The sequence below is a fragment of the Electrophorus electricus genome, chromosome 23 (genome assembly GCF_013358815.1).
Source record: "Electrophorus electricus isolate fEleEle1 chromosome 23, fEleEle1.pri, whole genome shotgun sequence".
NCBI lineage: Eukaryota > Metazoa > Chordata > Actinopteri > Gymnotiformes > Gymnotidae > Electrophorus > Electrophorus electricus.
In genome coordinates this window covers 1,470,001-1,485,952 of record NC_049557.1, presented here as the reverse complement: position 1 = coordinate 1,485,952, position 15,952 = coordinate 1,470,001, and the positions used below count along the sequence as shown (strand labels likewise).

The following is a 15,952-nucleotide window of genomic DNA, read 5'->3' as shown; positions in this document are numbered from 1 at the left end:
AGCATCTTATAAAAATACACACATGCATAAAAGTTGTATTGCAGAGAAGATTCGGGACATTTACACGAAACATACCAGCGAGGACTGAAGTGTGTCGAGTATTGCAGCGGTAACACATGGCGTTATCGCATTCGACCAATCGGCGGCTACGGCTGACAGGTTGTGTGACTGACGTCATGTGTGCGGCGCGTGCGAGGGATGGAGGAAGGTGGGCCGTTCGGATGCTCGTGCACGGACTAAAAGCAATCTCAGGCCGGGGACGCGCGACATGCCTCCGGTGTGAAGGATTACAGATATGGGGGACCGGGGCACAGGGACCGGCGCTTCGGGGTGGACACATCGACTACCGGCTCGCGTGCGTCAGGGCGGCTGACGTGACGAACGGGCGCTTTCTGGACTACCTTTCCCCATCTAGCCGAGACATCGTGCAGCCGTTCGAGCGGCTGGATTTCTCTGGGTTGCTGAGGAGATTAATGGCCTATATGGTTTGGTGACACGGATTTGCGCATGCTGTCAAACCCGAATACCTCTCGAGGACATGAGCTGGCCAAATACAAACGCTGGAGCAAATCTTAAAAAGTGGATATATCCTTTTTGTTCGATCGCTGGAACACTGTCCATGGCGCTATCCTGGTTACAAAGCGGATCAGGTCAGATCGACCCAGTGAAACAGCGGGGCAAGCGCTTATAGAGCAGATCCTCTCCCCTCCTCGCCCTCCGCTCCACGTCGTCTAGGATTTCAGAACCACCGGAGCTGGACAGCGACCGTATGGCGCAAGCGCTGGACACCAGCCTGGCAGCCTCTCGAGACGCAGGCGGATGCCAGACTCGTGCGCCGCTGCACGCGGGTCCCGGAGGTCTAGGCATGGCGCTCGAGGAGGAGCTGGCCATGCTTACCGGGGAGCGTGAGGAGGAGGACGCGCCGGAGCTAAGCGCCTTGGAGGCGCCTGGGAACGTGCAAGACGCCGATTTATTATCGCTCTTCCGACAAAAAGAGAGGGATTTGGTTCTAGCTGCTAAACTGGGGAAAGCACTACTGGAAAGAAACCAGGACCTCACCAAGCAATATGAGCAAATGAACAGGGACCTAAACGAAAAGCTAGAGGTAAGTCATTTCACATGGGTGTCCAGCAACAGTTATAAAACTGTTTCACGCACAAAGGCCATCATTTAATCATATAACACCGATATTAGCAACTACAGCTTTTAGCACTTTGGGCTTAATGTATAGCAGAAACATAATGATGTTGTTCAGCCACGTAGACCAGCCGGGACTGGCTGTTCAGTGCGTTTGAAGGCATTCAGCATACTGTTCTACGTAGCTGGATTAACGAAAGGACGCGTTGAACACATCTTAATCAATATACACATAAAACTATGCTTTTAGACTGCAGCAATGCACACAACTATAAGGGTCTGAAATGTTAGTGATCCGTTAGTGGTCCAATAAAAGGCATCTATTTCTATTTCTGCGAATTGTGCTTAATTTATGGTGCTCTTAAATCAACAATCCAATATATCTGGACCCCTCTTAACAGTTTAACACAGAAAAAAAACATATACAAAGTCATACCAGCATGGAGTAAGGGCCCCTTACAGCCAATCAAAGGCAAATTAGCCATGATACAGGAAGTTTCGCCATGATTCTTCCAGATACTTGTTCACCCAGAGTCTCCCTCACACATGCACATGGAGTGGAGCTGGCCAAGTCCTAATCCAAGAGCAGCTGCATGAACATCTACAGCCCTGCTGCCCTGCAACCTCCGGCCCCCATTCATGCCAAACCCTGACAACCTTCGGTAAAAGTGTCCCGAGTGAAGCCTGCATGGCGTCGGCTCCTCCGGGCCGTCCGGAAGGCCAGAGCGCTGACGTGTGTCACGTCCGCGTCTGCTCTCGCGTCTTAATCCGCGCACCATCCCATCTCCCTTTGGTGCTGACGGTGCCGCTATTCTCGATTACCTCCAGCTCTCAGTTCGACTACGCGAGGCCGTCGGCCCCAAAGAGCGCTCGATCGGTTGTTAGGAAGTCTCACTGACCTCTAGGCCTTAAATCCCGTTCAGTCCCCGAGGACCTGAAACAGCATGGGCCTGGACCATCCCCGTTCATGACTCTATGTGACTCTGTGTGTGTGTGTGCCCCCTAGCACCTGGAGCAGGAGAAGTACGAGCTACGGTGCCGAATGGAGCGGCGCGAGGGTGAGTGGGAGGGCCGCGTGGCGGAGCTGGAGGCGGACCTGCAGCAGCTGCAGGGTGAGTTGGACCGGGAGCGGGCACAGCTGCGCGAGGTGGACCGCGGCAAGACACGCGCCATCACCGAGCTGGCAGACCACAACCAGCGGCTGATGGAGCAGCTTAGCAGGGTGAGCGGGACTCACGGGCTGGGTGGGGTTGGTATGAATGGGGATAAGGGGAGGTGAGAATCATGAGGGCAGGGGAGGTTTATCCTGGGGGATAATGGGTATTTTGGGCTGATGAGGAATTAGGCTCGCAGGAGTGTAAGCGTGTTTTCAAAAGGATGCCGCATGCGGGAGTTTTATGTCAGGTTCGCGATGTGCTAGAGTTGCATGTGCAGCAATAATAAGGTCATAGAAACTGAAGTGAGATTGTAGAACCTGAGTTATACAGACAATAGTTACAAACATAGTATTCCCACATAGAAGAAAACAGTGTTGTAGAGAGGTTTGTGTGTAGTACTCCTGGAGGTGCAATATTTAGTATTAGAACCTATTATCCTAGAATATTTTGAAACTGAATGAATCAGGATACTTAATTTTTGTCAAACTGACAAACTAATCAAATTTTTTATGCATTCATTCAAGTAAATAATTTATTTTAGCTTTTCTCAATCACTTTGGTGAATTTCTCAAATCATCATTAACAAAAATCCTTGGCAAAACTGCATGTGTATTTCATGAAACACTACGTACAAACATCACCACATGGATTACCTACAAAAGCTCGTAACTTACTCAGAATCCTTATTTTATGTCTCAGACAGGTTCTTATGTCATTGTTTATGAACAAGGTAGTCAAAATAATTAGCCACGTTGTCAGTATAACCATGCACTTGTACCATGTACGAGTATTTTCTGATGGCTAAGGCTTTGATGACAGTGAGTGAAAATTCACAAGGCTTCACATTTTCTGTGTGACGTGTATCAGCTTCAATAGTAGTTACGTATTATCGTATGTAGAAAATTGTTTGCAAGAGGCTAGACAGTATGATTTATGCTTTTACAGTTTGTACTATCATTTGTTGACAGACGTGCCATTGTGATACAGAAAAGAAAGACAAGGCTGTTGTACAGGACACACACACACACACTCTTCAAACACACACTCCCCTTTATACACACATAAGTGAAAGTCAAGATTAAACAGAACAATTCACCAGTCCAGGAAGCATTTACTAAAATATACATTTACAAAAATATTTGCTTGACAGACTATGACAAGGCTTTAACACGTTTGAATGGAATGTCTTGTGCAATGACCTAATGCTTAGATTTTTTGGGGCGATAACTCTTCTCCAGAGAACAGAGAAGTAAAATGCATTTTGATCAGCATGACATAAGTCACTGATAATGTACGAAACAGCAGACATTATCATTCGCATGACTTTAATACAACTTGCGTTTATGTGTGTGCATACGTGTGTGCACACATGACTAGATTGTGTGGAGGCTGATCAAAACAAGTCGTTTTGAGAATTTCAATTCTGATCTGGGAATTGCCCCAAAGCGACAGAGAAACACTGTAATACTCCTGCAAGACTGGTGGATTTCTGCTTTTACTGTTAATACTGTACTGGTGCGGTATATACGATACCAGTTCTGTATGGTGTGCAGCCAGGTGACTACACCACCACAGCCTTGCTGGCCTACTGACCTTCTCGAGATGGAACCATTTCCAGAAAGATGCAACAAACAACTCTCATAACAGTAGTCGCGGTGTTACATAAACGGGCATAGAAGTGTTGCAGCGAGGGTGATGGGGTGGGCGTCTTGTAAGTCCTCCCCTGGTCGTCGCGTTGCTTCCGAGCAGTCACTCAGCATCAAAGGCTTGGATCCGGATACGTGCGCAACCTCGTGATCTAGCAACAACAAAAAAGGAGGCAAAACTCTGCCCGTTTCGTTTTATTAGTGGCTTCACTTCTGCCTGTCGGTCCAAGCTTTCCATGCCATGACCAAATAGTATTGGGCAAGAACATTTTAGCCATTTACATTACACATCAGGAATAGAAGCAAAACATGAGTATCTGAACTGGGGGGGGGGGGGTCACCATCACAATACGTTAAGATAAAAGCACAAAAACCAACACGTTCAGAATGAACGTAACCTCTTACACACAAGACTTACTTATTATCTTAAGACGTATAATTCAGTGACTGCTGTGAATTATTAAGAAAACTTACATGAAAGAAAAAGCGGTCACAAGACTGAGCAGTGAGCATCCAGACCGTCTGTTATGGTCATTAAGATGTAGGGGTGGAAGATAATAGAAGTTGTTAAAAAATATTAGATAAGATACTGGTTGCTGTTGAGTTCCAAAACAAAGAGAGATGCACAGATGTTGCGCAACAAGTTCTCAGAGGAACAAGACATGTGGCACATCCTGATGAGCTTGCAGCGTGCACTCGGTACATGAGGCAATTACCAGCCCGTGTCCTGCGAGGCCTGATTCTTCAGTTCCACACCAGGGTTTGCGTGATGAACAACAAGCGCATCCTGACCCATTAGCGGTTCAGACAGCGCGCACGCGCCTGGATTAAGATTTATGCGATTCTCAAATTAGGGAAAACCAGGAAAATCGATAGTAGGAAAGGGTAACCTAGGAGTTCTGCGCGGTGATAGAAAGTTTTGAAGTTTGAGGTTTGTTTGACCTCATAATACTTTTTTTCCCCCTTGTGGGCTACTGATCAGGAGAAGCCATCCAGCCAACCTTGAGTAAATTTAAGATGTTATTTATTACACATTTAGGGCTCCAGTGTGTTTTTTCCATCAAAATCCATGAACATTCCAGGGAGAGAGCAGCACATGAATGTTAGATTAGGTCATTAACCTCAGGGTGACCATGAATGTAGCTTGCAAATGTAGCTACTTTTTTGTTGCAATTGTTAAGAATATTCTGGATCTGCACAGTAAAATTGAAATGAACCCACTTGTACCTACAGTTAAACTGGGATCAGGTGAACAGTACCAATTGAGTGCTGGCAGCTCTACAGTGAGGTTCAGTGGCAATTTAAGTTCATACAGATTGAGTTCATGTAGGTTTGTTTTGAGTGGTCTGGTTTTGGGGTGGAGTAAGAAGGTTTTCGTTAGTTCTGGGCAGTCAGTCTGTGGGTGATGTTTCGAAATACATATATGCAGAATGTGAGTTCTGCTGCAGACAGTGGGGTGAGGTCCTTCTCAGCTTGTGCTGGAAGAATGCATTAGAGAGAGAGCGAGAGAGAGAGAGAGAGAGAGAGAGAGAGAGAGAGAGAGAGCGAGAGAGAGAGAGAGAGAGCGAGAGAGAGAGCGAGAGAGAGAGAGAGAGAGAGCGAGAGAGAGAGAGAGAGAGAGCGAGAGAGAGAGAGCGAGAGAGAGAGAGAGAGAGAGAGAGAGAGCGAGAGAGAGAGAGAGAGAGCGAGAGAGAGAGAGCGAGAGAGAGAGAGAGAGAGAGAGCGAGAGAGAGAGAGCGAGCGAGAGAGAGAGAGAGAGCGAGAGAGAGAGAGAGAGAGAGCGAGAGAGAGAGAGAGAGAGAGAGAGCGAGAGAGAGAGAGAGAGAGAGAGAGAGAGAGCGAGAGAGAGAGAGAGAGAGAGAGCGAGAGAGAGAGAGAGCGAGAGAGAGAGAGAGAGAGAGCGAGAGAGAGAGCGAGAGAGAGAGAGCGAGCGAGAGAGAGCGAGAGAGCGAGAGAGAGAGAGAGAGAGAGAGAGCGAGAGAGAGAGATTATTCATTCATTTATTTATATAGTTTTTATGGGGTTTTTGTTAAATATTAATGTTGTTTTTCACTTCATTTTACATACAATTTTACTTTTCTACTGCTTTGGAAACACTGTGTAATTCACAGTCATGTCAATAAGGCATTATAAATTAAAATGAAGCAAACGAGAGAAGGAGGGAGAGGGAGTTGGTGAGGAGAAAGAGACCAACAGACAGAAAGAGAGAGAGCGAGAGAGACAGACAGAAAGAAAGAGAAACAGAGAGAAGCTTCTGTTTCTCAGCTGTTCCAGGCTCCAGGCCCCAACAGAAATGGTAGCAGAAGCACAGCAGAGCAGAACTCACACCCAGACATTTTGCATAGCGCTGAATTATACAGCTTAACACCTCTGCCTGCAGTACAACAGGACAGGATTCCATTATTAAAACAAAAGTGAAAATACACAAAACATATTTCTGTGTGGGTTTCACTAAATTGGATTCATCTTAACATTTATTATTTTAAGGCTCAATTTTGGTTTAATTAAAGAACACTGAAATGGGGATAGGTATAAGTGTATATAACATATATATAACACGAGACACCATACAGTAGTATTGCATTTTAGGTGCATGTTCTGCACCTAACACATGTTTTGTGCTGCTTCTAGATGATGGAAGACTGATTGAATTTGAAATTAATGTATTCATTCCAGAATAGCTTTAATATGTAGGACAAATGTAGTTATAGTACTCCAATTACCATATAGTTCTTCTGTATCCCAGGAGTGTGTTGGTGCAGTATAAACACAGGCAATATTATATCCCTCTAGGTTCTAATGTTTGCTAATATGGCCACCTAATCATCGTCTCTGTATAACTGTTGTAGCCCTGCAGTACTCCCGGTGTAACTCTGCCATCTTGGACAGAAGAAGTTGTACTCACAAACACTCGCTAGCGCAGATCTGGCGTGTGAAATGTCGGTCTGCAGTCCTGCATGTGCTTTTACACCCCTTTAAGTCTTGCACCCATTTGAATTGTGGGTAAACCGTGTTGACTCTATGCCTCGCGCTGCCGTGCACCTTGGCGGCGAACTGGAATGCGGTTCTAAAGAGGTCAGACGGTGAGTTGACCCCGTGCGCGAGAGAGAAAGAGTGGGTGTTCCTCTGGGTCTAAGCCTGATCAGGATGCAGGATTATTGTGGGAAGATCAGGATTTAGTAGTAAGGTCTGTTTCTGCTGCTGCTGCTGAAAACACTGTGGCGCCGGTCCAACACTGTGGCGCCGGTCCATTTTATCTCTGCTAAACTGTAGGATCTTCTTTTCTCTCTCTTTGCAGTGTTTCTCTGATTATATCTGTAGAGAAAAACTGTGTGTGTGTATATTTGTGTCTGTGTGTGTGTGCATCTTAAGCTAATGTAGCGTGCCGATACATTTTTGGAATGGCTGGAGAGCTCGCCTTGAAAGTAAAGACAGTTTACACCATTTTTGCCGATAATCACGAGACCACAGCTCCAAGCACAGCGGGGATGATAGTCAGGAGGACTGTGATTAGTCACGCTTAGCAACTGCCTGGGAACTCGGCTTATATGATGATCTCCACGCTCCTGTCATTAGCCGGTGCAGATACAAGACCGCTGAATGGAAAGCAAGATTCAAGATACACTTTGACCTGGAAGAGTATCTATGCTCATACTTACACGCCGAGAGGGCCTGTAGAATTTTGGACTGGTCACTTAGTGGCTCTGCAATGCTCAGTGCTGTTTCAGTTACAGACAGTGGAATACAGACAATAAAATATATTTTTACGAAACACTAATGCTGCCAAAAGACACATTTTCTAGGCTGTCGATTATACAGGCATTCAAGTATTTCCGTTTATAGCTGTTGCGATCTTAGCAGCCCAAATTCAGGAACACTTTTCCCGATGATCACTAAGCTAAATACACTTGCGGCTGCATTGTGTTGAAACACTGCAGACACTGGTGGACTCTGATCAACAGGGGGCGCTATAACAGTAATTTTTGCAGTCATGATGCCTGTGTGGAATATTCCAACACGACAAACAGAAATGACATGTTATCAAATATGGCTAGTAGCTATTCAGTATTTAGCTGGCATTGTACAAACTTAACACTACACAGGAAAGGCAATGGATTTGGGAAAGAGGCGATGAATATGGATAAAGGTGCCTCCAGGTGTCGTGGTAGTATATGGTAATGGCTTTGTGCATGGTATGGCATCCTGCGTTATCAATGGAAGCACTTGTAGCCAGTCCTTGAATTAGCTTGATCTCCAGATCTCCGAATGTGGTACGCAATTTTATTTGTTAATTGGACCTGATATCTGCTCATAGATACACTGATCTGCTCACATCTGATAAATCACAACAATAATTTAATTAGTATTGGCATTATAGGCAACCAGTAGGTACAAATCTGTTTACCAATCCTACAAATCATGTTTTAGTAATATATCAGATGTGGTTGAATACACCGTATTCCTACAAAGTCTTCCAAAACAACAACAAAAGTCAGTATTTTCAGGTAGAACACAAAGTTTTCTGTACTCCTTGCTGACATGTAACAAAACAGAACATGTTCCATTGTAGTAAATGCAGACACTGTCATGAGTCGCCTTCCATACTGTGAAATTGAGATGACCTTGACCCTGTGATGCAGGCTACAGGAAGTGATATAAAAGAGGACTGCATGAGGCAATAGTCCAAGAGCTGGTGGGATTAGGCTGTAATACTGTAAGTACTTTTTACTTCAAACATATTGCCAAAGACAAAGATGGCAGTATATAACATATTACAATATACCAAATAAACACATAGAACATAGAGAGTGAGTAGGTTCCAATAGACGTTTATCAAGTAAACATATATACTTGTATAAACAATTAGACAAAAGCATATTCTTTACCATACAAGAATAAAGATGAACTAAAATTCTAAATTTTTGAAATGTATTTTCATTTAAATAGTGATTTGTATAGTGATTTTTGTAGTGTTGTCACAAAGCAACTTCACAGAAAAAATATACAGAGAAAGAATCCATAATGAGCAGGCCGAGGTGTCTGTGGCTTAGGAAAACTCCGAGAGCAACAGGAAGAAAACTTCAGGCTCAGAAGTATCCTTCCTCCTCTGGTCAAAACCAGACAGCAAACATAAGGAATAAAGTTGCTTTTGCATCTAACTTTTATCTCCCTAAAACATATGAGAGTAGATTATAATCCTTAAGGAATGATGAACAAATATTTGACAGAGATACTCTGATTAGTCAGTGAGAACAATCAGTAGTTCTATTCAGACAGAGTGAAAATGTGTCCGTCAGGATTTCCAAAATGCCTAAAATGTCTAGGATTTGTTTGACACTTTCTACAGTTGCCGTACACTGTACGGCTGTGTTTACATTCCTTTGCCCGCTGGTCCCGCCTTCTTGTACAACATAATTGGTCAGTCATGTACACGGCCAGAAAGAATACATGAATTTCACATTCTGTACGTTCTTTTGTATGACGCCTTAGTAAGGCCAAAAAAGTGCTCAGTCACATGATAGTGACAGTTGACAGTCAGGGCTGGGGTCTGTTTTGTCTGTGTACAAATGTGACAAAAAAGGTTTTTTACGCTCTTTACGATTGCTCCCCACCACTCTGAACAAATCACTTTTTAGGCGTGTAGGTCTAATAAAACAAATAGTAAAATCATATCTGACAGAAATATAGTTGTGAAGTGGCCAGAGTTTGTGTAGATTCCCACATATAGATTGCATCTGTCTTGTTAGAATTGCAATAAAACATTTGAAATGTCTAGTGAAGTAGTGGATTTTTATGGCAACTTATTTTCATTCATTCTATGACCATGAAAATAAAATTTTTTATTGTATACATTTCTTTTTAAATTTTTTTGTGAGGAACAGCTGAATGGAGAAAAATAAGACTATTTGGTTAGTAGGCATTTGTTACTGGTCCTATAAGTACGTCTAATAAAGAAATTGGTTATAAGTGATTATGTATGCGTGATACACACCCTACTCCCCCTAATATCCTAATTCAGACTAAACACAGTCTAACAGGTAAAACCAGTAAACACAGTCTAACAGGTAAACCACTAAACACAGTCTAACAGGTAAACCACTAAACACAGTCTAACAGGTGAGCCACTAAACACATTCTAACAGGTGAGCCACTAAACAGTCTAACACGTAAGCCACTAAACACATTCTAACAGGTGAGCCACTAAACACAGTCTAACAGGTGAGCCACTAAACACAGTCTAACAGGTGAGCCACTAAACACAGTCTAACACGTGAGCCACTAAACACAGTCTAACACGTGAGCCACTAAACACATTCTAACACGTGAGCCACTAAACACATTCTAACAGGTGAGCCACTAAACACAGTCTAACAGGTAAACCACTAAACACAGTCTAACAGGTAAAACCAGTAAACACAGTCTAACAGGTAAACCACTAAACACAGTCTAACAGGTAAACCACTAAACACAGTCTAACAGGTGAGCCACTAAACACATTCTAACAGGTGAGCCACTAAACAGTCTAACACGTAAGCCACTAAACACATTCTAACAGGTGAGCCATTAAACACAGTCTAACAGGTGAGCCACTAAACACAGTCTAACAGGTGCGCCACTAAACACAGTCTAACAGGTGAGCCACTAAACACAGTCTAACAGGTGAGCCACTAAACACAGTCTAACAGGTGAGCCACTAAACACAGTCTAACAGGTGAGCCAGTGCCAGAGGTAACTGGCCATTCACTAAAGTCTCCATGGTAACCAGGAGCAGGAGACAGAAGTGTGGATAGAACATTCAGATGAGCCAATCAGATAAAATTAAGACAGAAACCCTTTATTGTTGATCTATGTAACATAATTTATTATTAATATTTTATGTGTATTAATATTTTATTCATGTGGAAGAAGTGACTTAAAACTATGGCACATCTGAAGGCAAGGAAGCCGTGCTTACAGGTGATCTGTTATAAGACCAAAGTCCTAATACTTGTCCAGGTAAATGTGCAGGAGAATGGGACATATTATATCATGTACGAGGGCACTACTAGACATGCGCCAGTATCTCCATGCTTAGAGACACACAATTCAGACTTACACACACAAAACATATCTCACTGTCGTTTGCTGGCCTGCACGCAGGAACTTGGGAAGTTGACAGTAAAGCCCACCTACTCAAGAGAAGCAGTGTTTACTCACCACAGTGAAATGAAGAAGACATGACTAGTTTAAGACCTTGTTTATGGTTTTCTCTTCCCATATGAGCTCTGTGGGTGTGTGTGTGTAAATAATTCCTGATGTGCCATCCCTTTCCCTGTATTGGGAGCAAATCTTAATTCCGTGCTCTCCGCACAAAGGCGTCCTACCTCCTGCACTTCTGACTGCTCTGCTAAACGGAACAACGGGAATCCTGCATCCGCAGCGTTCGGCAGACAGTCCCTGTCCGGGTGACTTAGAGATGCGTCAGCGTGACAACATGTGTGTCTCATCAGGAACCAAACGCATGACCTTGGTGTTGCTTGCACTCAGCACTGTCGATTCTAGCAGCTCTGCTGTCTCATGCTCCAGGCAGAGCTAAACCTGGTTTACTCCATGATGTTCAGAAGCCTGAAGAAGTTTGCTGCAGATTTATTGTGTTCACAGCTTGTGGCTGAAATTCGGAACATTGGGTTCATTATATCACAAATGGTGTTTCGTATCTCCTGAGTACTAATTAGGTTTGGAGAGAGTGATCCTCACCATATCACTGGCACATTTGTGTAATATTTCATTAGAGAATATTGTGTCTGACTCATGAAGGCAATAAGATTCCTGTAGCACACGGTATGACTAAGGAATTTCAGCACGACCAATCACAGCTACTTCTGGTTGCTATACCAACCCTAAGTGTCATGTTGAAGTCCACTGGTTACTATGGGGATTTAAACACCCCCCCCCCCCCCCGATACTACACCCACGTCTGTGCATAATAACTTCCAGACAACCATAAAACATACTGTCACCCCCTCACCCCCACACACACTACTGCAAACAGACCTCAAACATTAAAAACATGATCATATGCCCAGTCAGGCACAGATGAACTGTCCCTTGATGCTTTTGTACTTGATTATGGGTGACCGGACGACGGAGTTTGCTCTTTAAAGTGCAGACCAGCTCCAGATAAGACAAAGAAACAGTGTGAGGTACGACACCCCCCTGATCCTTCCGCGTTCTTTTCACACGTGACCCTGCTGCCCGGGGGTTTGGCACACCACGCTGTCGCGTGCAGCGTCATGGCGTGGTGGGACTCGTTGGCACATCTGCCCACACGTGTCAAGACTTTGAGGAGACATGTCGTACCAATCCGAACGGATTATGACTAATTGCTTGTGATTACTGGTATCTCTTACGTTACGGCGTTAAGGTCGTTTTTGAAAGGATGAGCGCACTACTTTGGCAATAGCAACAGCTGTAGGAATAAGTGCTGGTAGCCTTGGGATATATTGTACATGTTTGCACATTCAGTTTGTCAAATGGCAGTAAATTTAGTGAAGGAAGGCATCTCATAAATACACACTTACCACAGTACAGTTACTTGTTAGCTGGGTGGCTTGATTAGAAAATGACCCAAAGACATTGACTGACAGTCTCAATTTTCTCGACCATTCCAGCTGGACTTAGTGTCACAGCATGTTTTAATCCATACCGGAGGTGCAGTATTATTCTGCAACGGTCTAAAACCTGCGTTGGATTAATATTTGCCAGGAGTATCTGTCAAAGCTAGCATTTCTCTGGAATTATTGTATCTTGTCCCACAGTTAGACTTTTCTCAAAGGTGTGAATGAGAGGTAACACAGGCGGGGATGTTGTAAAGTAAGACTGTGTATGTGAGGGCTGGCCAGGTTACACTCTTTGGGCTTTTGCCGCTCTGCTCATCTCTTGTTTACGTCAGTAATAGGCCCTAAACACACCGTAACCCGGCACACATGGTCCCTTTCTGCTCAAGGGGTCTCTTAATATGTGTATTGTAAAAAGAGTTTTTAACATTTTTGCAGTATTTCTGCTCCATGCAACCACTATATGGTCCAGTTTAGTCTGATCCGATCATACTCTCTAGGTATGCACGTGACCCAACAGGACTTAGACCTCTGGGACACATTCTATATCTCTAAACCTGCGTGTCTGCGTCTGTTTGCATGAAGCTTTAAGACTCTGACTGGAACTTTCAAAGATCAGACTGTTCTCGAGCCCTAAATCCTCATTCCGCTGCTCTCTGCAGTTGTATGATTATTACTGGAAGTCTACAGAGCTCTGAGCAACTTCACGCTGACCCGAGCTGTTACAAGTTGTATATTCCCTTGTTTACCAATAGCAAGACAGCAGGCTTTCCTTTACAGGACGTTGTGTAGACCACCGTCAAAGGTCAGCACTTTGAAAAAAGTTTTTTAAAAAGTGGCCGGGCGGGGGGATGTGCGGAATCCATATTTTGCTGCTCTTCAAAACAAATAATTCAGTGAGTAAGGGAACGGATAGCAAAGGAGATAGCTATTAATGCAACTTCTGGTGTTTTAACTGAATGTGTGAGACATATATTATGAAGCAATAAGCTAAAGATAATTCATAGTCTTGCTGTATTTCTGACAGAATTCTAAATCGCTGGAGCCAACAACTTGATTTAGAAACAACTGGGATTCGTCCTGGGTACTATGAGCTGGCAGCGACTAGGTTTTCAGGGTTGCCATGGTGATGGCCGGCGATGACACAACACTTCTCTCGCAGAGGGCAGTTTGGCTTATGCTAATGTGTCTCTCCTGGTCCCACATCAGCTGTGCAGTGGCCTGATCGGCTCCATAGCCATCTAATACGCATAGTCAATAACGCCTGCCTGAATAATACATGTGATTTTTTTTGTGTGTGTGTGTGTGTGCGTGTGTGTGTGTGTGTGTCAGAACTCTATGATACTCTGTATTATTGCAGGAAAGGTATGAGTCACAGTCATAGAGCATGGGGCTTCTTTTCTGTTTCATTACTCTGGATATAATAAAATAAAGTATCTCGTGAAAGCTCCACAGTGACGTTTTGTGGAAAAGAGCCTCATCCCCCTTCTCAGTCCTGGAGTGTTCATGCCTCCCTCTGCCTTGACGCAGCAGAGACCTGCAGACAGAAATAACTAGAGCAGGTAGCACAATGGCAGAAAGCAAGTCTGAGCAGATTATGGGTCAGGTCTGGGGATACCAATGTATGGATTCTACATTCTTCTACGTCACAGCACTGTGTCGAGCTCACTGTCTGTAGTGTGTCCCTTGACCCAAAATGGTGATCAGTTGAGCAGAATATAGAGAGGTGCAATGTTTCTGTCTCGGATAGCTAGGCACTAAGCAACACTGTGACCAAAAACTGAGTGGGCTCCTATGGCAAATGGTCGCTGAATTGCGTGTGTGTCCTTCCACAGGCTGCTGAAGTGGAGAGACAGTTGTCCACTCAGGTCCACTCTTTGCAGGATGACTTTAGAGAGAAGAGTGTCTCCACCAACCAGCACATGACACGTCTAGAGAGCCTACAAGCGGAGGTGAGGCATTATGGGAGATGTAGTTTTCTCTTATGTAAGGCATGGGCTAAAGCAAAACTAACACTGAACTGGGACGGGAATAGACTTGCTCTATATAAAATAAATGTTGCTAGAATGTCAAAGATTATGTGTGTGTGTGTGTGTGTGTGTGTGTGAGTGTGTGTGTGTGTGAGTGTGCGTGTGTGTGTGAGCGTGCGTGAGTGTGTGTGTGTGAGTGTGTGTGTGTGTGTGAGTGTGTGTGTGTGTGCGCGTGTGAGTGTGTGTGTGTGTGTGTGAGTGTGCGTGTGTGTGTGTGTGCGTGTGTGAGTGTGTGTGAGTGTGCGTGTGTGAGTGTGCGAGTGTGTGTGTGTGTGTGCGTGTGTGTGTGTGCGCATGTGTGTGAGTGTGTGTGTGTGAGTGTGTGTGTGCGCGTGTGAGTGTGTGTGTGTGTGTGTGAGTGTGTCTGTGCGTGTGAGTGTGTCTGTGCGTGTGAGTGTGCGCGCGCGTGTGTGTGTGTGTGCGTGTGTGAGTGTGTGTGTGTGAGTGTGTCTGTGCGTGTGAGTGTGCGTGTGTGTGTGCGCGTGTGTGTGCGTGTGAGTGTGTCTGTGCGTGTGAGTGTGCGTGTGAGTGTGCGCGCGTGTGTGTGTGTGTGTGCGTGTGAGTGTGTGTGTGTGTGTGAGTGTGTCTGTGCGTGAGTGTGTGCGCGTGTGAGTGTGTGCGCGTGTGAGTGTGTGTGAGTGTGAGCGTGTGTGTGTGTGCGCGTGTGAGTGTGTGCGCGTGTGTGTGTGAGTGTGAGTGTCTGTGCGTGTGAGTGTGCGTGTGTGCGTGTGTGTGTGCGCGTGTGAGTGTGCGCGTGTGAGTGTGTGTCTGCACGTGTGTGTGTGAGTGTGCGCGTGTGAGTGTGCGCGTGTGTGTGAGTGTGAGTGCGCGTGTGTGTGTGTGTGTGTGTGCGCGTGAGTGTGAGCGCGTGTGAGTGTGTGTGTGAGTGTGCGCGTGTGAGTGTGTGTGTATGAGTGTGTGCGCGTGTGAGTGTGTGTGTGTGTGTGTGAGTGTGAGTGTGCGCGTGTGAGTGTGCGTGTGTGTTGGCGTGCGAACATTTGGGCCTGTGTTTACATACTGCTTTGTTTTGAAAAAGCTTGCCCTTTCTCTGTACATAAACCCCTCTGCTGTTTCTCCTTTAATTGTTTTGGTTGCTCTCTCCTGCTGGGAGCAGCAAGCGCTAGAAGTAAGTGGCTCTGCTCCCCTGCCCTGCATGCCTCACTCATTAGCTGTTCCATGCTCACCGTAATAAAAAAAGCGAGTAGTGTCTCTGCCACACAGGGGGCTAAAACCAGGCGAGCGTTGAGCAGGGACGTCTCGCTCACCCAAGCGTCACTTTAAAGCGCCTGGTGCTACGCGCTCTCAGAGTCGCTTGCGGACACTCGTCGGCCCAGGTAGTGAATAAAGTGGATACACCTTCTGCGTACCACCCTCGTAGTTCGCCT

The 15,952-nt window shown here is 45.1% G+C and overlaps 1 protein-coding gene across 1 annotated transcript in view; it reads left to right on the top strand.

Moving 5' to 3' along the window:
* Window positions 1-116: 116 nt before the first annotated feature.
* The window catches only part of bicdl1 (BICD family like cargo adaptor 1), a 25,276-nt gene continuing 9,440 nt past the window's right edge, over window positions 117-15,952 (top strand). The window contains exons 1-6 of the mRNA XM_035522205.1: window positions 117-159; window positions 286-485; window positions 692-1,105; window positions 2,144-2,359; window positions 14,373-14,489; window positions 15,682-15,693. Of these exons, the coding sequence (XP_035378098.1) occupies window positions 117-159; window positions 286-485; window positions 692-1,105; window positions 2,144-2,359; window positions 14,373-14,489; window positions 15,682-15,693 (1,002 nt within the window). The remainder of the gene's footprint in view (window positions 160-285; window positions 486-691; window positions 1,106-2,143; window positions 2,360-14,372; window positions 14,490-15,681; window positions 15,694-15,952) is intronic.